At 32.9% G+C, this 6,304-nt stretch overlaps 1 protein-coding gene across 1 annotated transcript; it reads right to left on the bottom strand.

Annotated features, from left to right (window-relative positions):
• Window positions 1-2,310: 2,310 nt before the first annotated feature.
• Window positions 2,311-5,961, bottom strand: LOC139516940 (uncharacterized). Its single transcript, XM_071307422.1, has 4 exons — window positions 5,327-5,961; window positions 4,586-4,762; window positions 4,205-4,339; window positions 2,311-2,801 (listed from the first exon to the last, which is right to left on the bottom strand). Exons 1-4 carry the CDS (start codon window positions 5,418-5,420, stop codon window positions 2,632-2,634), a joined length of 576 nt encoding a protein of 191 aa, XP_071163523.1. The 5' UTR covers window positions 5,421-5,961; the 3' UTR covers window positions 2,311-2,631.
• Between the last annotated feature and the right edge of the window lie 343 nt (window positions 5,962-6,304).

Genomic DNA, 6,304 nt, shown 5'->3' with positions numbered 1-6,304 from the left:
AGGTTTTTTTTTCGAAGTGTGGCATTGCCTTCAGTTTTGTAAAAGATTTGTAAACCATTTTTGTTATATAGGTAGTTCACATCTGATCTGATATCGAATCCTGTGTATTCCATTGAAGACGGGATCATTGGACACAATCAACTGCTATAAATTGTGATAATAAAGTGAAATAACTGTTGATGTTGGGTTTCAATAAAAGTTAAAGAATGAAGGTCTGTTTTTTAGTAAATAAACTCATCATAGATACCAGGATTAAAATTTTATATTTACGCCAGGCGCGCGTTTCGTCTACAAAAGACTCATCAGTGACGCTCGAATCAAAAAATGTTTAAAAAGCCAAATAAAGTACGAAGTTGAAGAGCATTGGATACCAAAAATTCCTAAAAGTTTTGCCAAATACAGCTAAGGTAATCTATTCCTGAAGTAGAAAAGCCTTAGTATTTAAAAAAATTCAAAGTTTTCTTAACAGTTAATTTATTATTATGAACATATCAATGATAACTCAAGTCAGCTGCTACTGGACTGGTGATACCCTCGGGGAAATAAATCTCCACCAGCAGTGGCATCGACCCAGTGGTTCTAAATAAACTCATCATAGATAACAAGATTAAAATTCTATATTTACGCCAGACGCGCGTTTCGTCTACAAAAGACTCATCAGTGACGCTCGAATCAAAAAGTGTTTAAGAGGTTATATATTTTTGTGGGCATGTTGCCACATTTAGAACTATTGATTCCTTATAAATTGTGGATTTTAGTGTTTTTTCCTTCGAGTATAAAGGAGTTTATGGTTCTTTATGTATTTTAGTTTGCACAGATGTTTATTTAAGCAGTGACCTTGACCTATAACATGTTGGACCCAAAATTAATAGCCTTGTTCTTTCCTGTTTCTTCTGTATTATTGTTATTTTAAGAAAGCCAGTGAACCTGAAGATACCATCTGGATACCCTTTTTCTAATTTTAGTAGCAGTAACTTTGACCTTAAAACGTCATAATCAATAGACTTCTTTCCCTTATCTCTATCATGTTTATACCAATCAAGCAAGATAAAGTCAAATTATACAACCCGAAAACCATTTTTCTAAAAATTTTCATACTTTTTAACCTTTTCATACTGACCCAATTTCAATATGCTTCTTTCCAATTACTTTATCTTACATCTGTATCAGTTTTATTGCAATCAAGCAAGGGAATCTAAACTTACCTCTCAAACTATTTTTAATAGCAATGCCATTTGACCCCTAAATATAAAAAGGCTTCTTCTCATCCCCCCTGCTTTTATCTATATAATTTTCATCCAATCACGTAATCGAAACTAAAAGAGGGACGAAAGATACCAGGGGGACAGTCAAACTCATAAATCGAAAATAAACTGACAAAGCCATGGCTAAAACTGAAAAGGAAAAACAGACAAAAAAATAGTACACATGACACAACATAGAAAACTAAAGAATAAGCAACACGAACCCCACCAAAAACTAGGGGTGATGTCAGGTGCTCCGGAAGGGTAAGCAGATCCTGCTCATCCCAAAACAATTTTCCTAAATCTCTCTTGACCTCACATTTGACCTATTGACCACATAATGGAAAAGACTTCTTTCCTTTACCTATATCATCTCAAATTTTATTTCAATCAAGAGAGAAAAACTAAAGTTACAACCTATACCCCCCCCCCCCCCATTTTTTTCTTAGGAATAGTGACCTTGACTGTTAACCAATAAACAATCAATAGATTTTCTTTCCCTCTCTATATCTATTTTCTGTATAAGTATCCTTCAATCAAGCAAGGGATATCCAAGTTGTCAAGCTGAAACCATTGTGACACACTGAAAAACAGGCAAAGTGTAAGCGCTGCATTGCAGAGAATCTGGATTCATGCAACATGATATTTTTAGGAGAGATACTGGATTCATGCAACATGATATTTTTAGGAGAGATACTGGATTCATGCACCATGCACACACAATTAATATAATTTTCTTATAAAGTATGGTTATACCTAAACACATTATTTTGTAAGTTGAATATCTAAGCATCCCATCAACACTACATAGGAACCTTAAGATTAAGCAACACGAACGACATCAAAAAGCCAGATCGCTACGGTGCTCCAGAAGTTTCAGCAGTTTCTGCTCGACTATTAGTACCCATCATATAGCGCATGGCAAATAACAGTTCGGTGATAATTTTAAACTGACATTCGGTAGGGTAGAATTTTGGTAAATGTTTACCTTTCAAAATTATCTGAAAACTTTCTGAAATTTCAAATGAGAGTTTGTGGATATTTGTAATGCAGACAAAAAGATTGCAAGTTTTGTGACAAATTTATTGATGGTTAATGTATCAAGGATATTTCTGTTTTCTGCGTCTTTGCATGTAGAATTGTTGTTGCTACCTTTTACAGTAATATGTCAATCAAAATATGATTTAAAGCACTGTCAATGTCTGTTTTCCTTCTCCTTCCCTGGAAGCAGTGGTCATTTAATGTAGGATCCAACACAGTTTGCATTCAGCAAATAAAACGAAAAGAATCTGCATCATCGTTCGCATCTTCACACTTTTTCAAGCAAGAAATATGTTTCTTGCATTATAATTTAAATAAACTGGTATCTTTTTTCGGTGTTTTCCATCTACCAACTCTGTCTTGTCCTTTTGAAGTCTTTTACAAGTTTTGCCATTTCATTTAAACCTTCATATAAACCTTCACCACTGTTTGCACAAGTTCCCTGAATAAACCATTTTCTGTCTTTCAACTTCTGGAGAGATAGTGCTTCTGCCAAAACATCTGGTTTTGGTGAATCTAAAGAATAAAATTTTCGACGTGTTATGCATGATAGACGTTCTAGAATGAAATTCAAAACAGTGTGGCTGTGGTCATTGATTGACACATTAAATTCATTCATTGACTGGGACCATTTAGGTGAACGTTTGTATGTAACGACCACTGCTCACTATGTACTTTTTAAAGACACTTAAACTATGGGGTCACCAAAGGTTCTCAACACCTTCATAAAGTAATTCGAAAAATTAATCAGAAATAACACGATGTTTTGATTTATATCAATTATATAAATCAAAACATAAAGGTTATTCCTGATTAATTTTTCGAATTATTTTATAATTAAAGGCGTTAAGAAACCTTTGGTGACCCAACAGTTTAAATGTCTATCGTAGGTACGTCGTAGGTACGTCATGAACAGTGGTCGTTACAGACAAACGTTCACGTAAATTGTCCCAGTCAATGGATGGATTTTATGTGTCAATCATTGGCCACAGCCACACTGTTTTGAATTTCATTCTAATTGGATTGGCACAATGGTGACTTTACCTTAGAGTTTGGTGTAGTGGTTAATACTTTTTTTTTGCAGTATAAATTTGAAAATGAAATTAATCATTAGCTTACTCGGAGTCCGAATGGTTATATGATATAACTTATATCAATAGTTCACAGAAACATGTTAAAACGTTAAAGGCAGTTACTTGTTACTTTTTACCATAATTGTTTTATCGTTTTGTGTTATTAACTTCAATAGACCGTTGAGTTTGTCTTTTGAATTGATTAACACATTGTTATCCTATGCCTTTTAAAGCTTACTCAACTGTATGTGTTTTGCTTATTGTTTTAAGCCGGACAGTAACCGTTAGTTGTTTACATTCCTTGGTAATAGATTCCTCATTGGCAATACTACCACATCTCATAACTTGTAAATGAATCCCTGTTGCGATGGAACATAAATTCGGTTGTTTGGAAAGATGAAAAGACGGAAACAAATATTAAAATCCAAACTAAAAGTGCAATTTGATTGATAATGTATGAAGGGAAACTAGAGATGAATGATCTTTCATATTGTTGTGCCTATTTATAGAATTCCCATCTTTGACAATGGTTGCACTTTAATAATTTTACAGTTGTACGAATAACTCATAGCCTTTTATAATCAAAAGCTGCGCGCAAACGTAATGATTTTTGCGCGCAAATGTAGTGGTAATGCGCGCAAACGTAATGCACCGTTTTATACTAGGTACTAGAAAATCATTTACCAAACATTTTATTAAGGTTTCAACAAGAGAATGCATGTGTAAAGTTAAAATTGTCAGATGTGATTAGACGAATGATAGAAACAAATTATGTTATTTTGTATCATTATCAAATTAGGATGATTGATTCGGATTTTTAAAACAAGAATTATGTATGATACTTACTTGGTAGATCCTGTTTGTTAGCAAGGACAACGACTGGCACATCTCTCATCCCATCTGATTCAATGACACGGAATAATTCTTCTCTAGCCATTTCGTACCGTTCTCTGTCATTACTATCAACTACGTATATCAAACCTATAAGAAAAGATGCAAAAAAGTACTGACCACAATTCCTTATATATATATATAGGTTACGCCCAAATGAAACATTTCAGTACACTGTATTATTTGGCTTTTTAAAAAATCTAATTTTCCTGCTAAAAAGGTAAGGCATATCCAATAATTCTTTCATCTTTATTCGATCTGAATGTTGAAAATAAACAAAATAAACACTCATGGTATATAGATATACACTTTGATTACTAAATACATTGATCATACCACATGTGTCTTGGAAATAATAACTCCATAGGGTTCGTAGTCTTTCCTGTCCTCCAACGTCCCACACTGTAAACTCCAATCCTTTATGAGGCGTGACTGTTTCTACATTGAATCCTAATGTGGGAATGGAACTGACAACTTCGTTAAGCTTTAGTTTATACAGAATTGTAGTTTTTCCTATAAAAACAATGTATTGGAAGTTAGAAACAAATTCAAAAATGCGATAGCTTAAATTTTGACTTCTCTCAAATTCAAGTTTAATTTAGGTTTTATGAGTACTCTTTCTCCTAAAGATGATTATGATATAAATCAATATGGCCTCCTTTGATCAAGGATTTGTATAGTTTTACTTTACAAATCCCTTCTTTGATGCATGAAATATTAACAACTGGGCGTTAAGCATACAACAACAAATCAATCTTTATTTTTAAATAAACGAAAAGCAAATTGTTTTTTTCCTTTGAGTTTAAAAATATCCATCTAAAGACTGCTTGAAAATCCCCTTATACAACACCCTTTTTCGCCCTGTCAAACAGTTAAAGTGCAAAAAAATAAAAATGAACGAAACGAAAAAGAAAAACACAGATGATGGTAAAAATACTTGAACAATAAATTTAAACAAAAAATCAAGCCGGCAAAAGATAACAAAACATAACAAATGAACGATCGAGCAAAACAATCTTTTTCAATATGCTGTTTTCATTTTTAGATATACAAAAGTTATAATAAGCACATACATACCTGCATTATCTAAACCCAGCAGTAAAATTTTACAATGTCCAGTTTCTGTGAAGTACGAAAACGTCTCACTTAGTTTTGTCCACAGTATCCCCATGATTTCTTTCAACTGTTTCTAAGTTTTGTAGTCGTTTTAAGTTTAAGTTTATGTAGCAGAGCATTTTGACAATGTTTTTATACTAAATTAAATGATATGTATTACATGTAAACGAAAATGTTTATGTCGTGTCTACTTCCACGTGTCAAAGTATTTGTGATTGTTTATAGTTACCACGAAATCCAGGTATACTATATTTAAATAGTCAATGGATTTTCCTGTTTTATTTTAACATCGTACAATGTGTCATTTCTATGAATGGAAGTTCCGGGTGTATTTGGCTTTCCCAGAAATGTTTATTAAATCCGATATTCAAGTGTTCCTGTATACATACATGTATGAAACAGAGATTCTAAATTTTTGTCATCTAGAAAAAAGTGGAGATGTTAAGATTGTTAAACATGTTAAAGGATTAGAAAATGTTGTCAACTGAGATGAAGTGCGTTCTGACAACCGGCCGTCCTCTATACAAATTGAAAGGTTTTATGAAAACAAATGACAAATCGGTTTTGAGGTTTTGAGGTTAATTCATTAGCGATATATAGACTATCAGATTATGTACCGACTCAAATCAATACCATGGCGATGCAGATACTTGTATTATTTGCTTTCAAATAATGACTGTCTGATCACAATAAGATATCTTATAAACTAGAATGAAATTCAAAACAGTGTGGCTGTGGCCATTGATTGACACATTAAATTCATCCATTGACTGGGATAATTTACGTGAACGTTTGTCTGTAACGACCACTGTTCACGACGTACCTACGATAGACATTTAAACTGTGGGGTCACCAAAGGTTTCTTAACGCCTTTAATTATAAAATAATTCGAAAATTAATCAGGAATAACCTTTATGTTTTGACTTATATAATTGATAT

Source organism: Mytilus edulis, chromosome 3 (assembly GCF_963676685.1).
Source record: "Mytilus edulis chromosome 3, xbMytEdul2.2, whole genome shotgun sequence".
Lineage (NCBI taxonomy): Eukaryota > Metazoa > Mollusca > Bivalvia > Mytilida > Mytilidae > Mytilus > Mytilus edulis.
The sequence above is the reverse complement of the archived record's forward strand: the minus strand, read 5'-3'. Positions and strand labels throughout refer to the sequence as shown.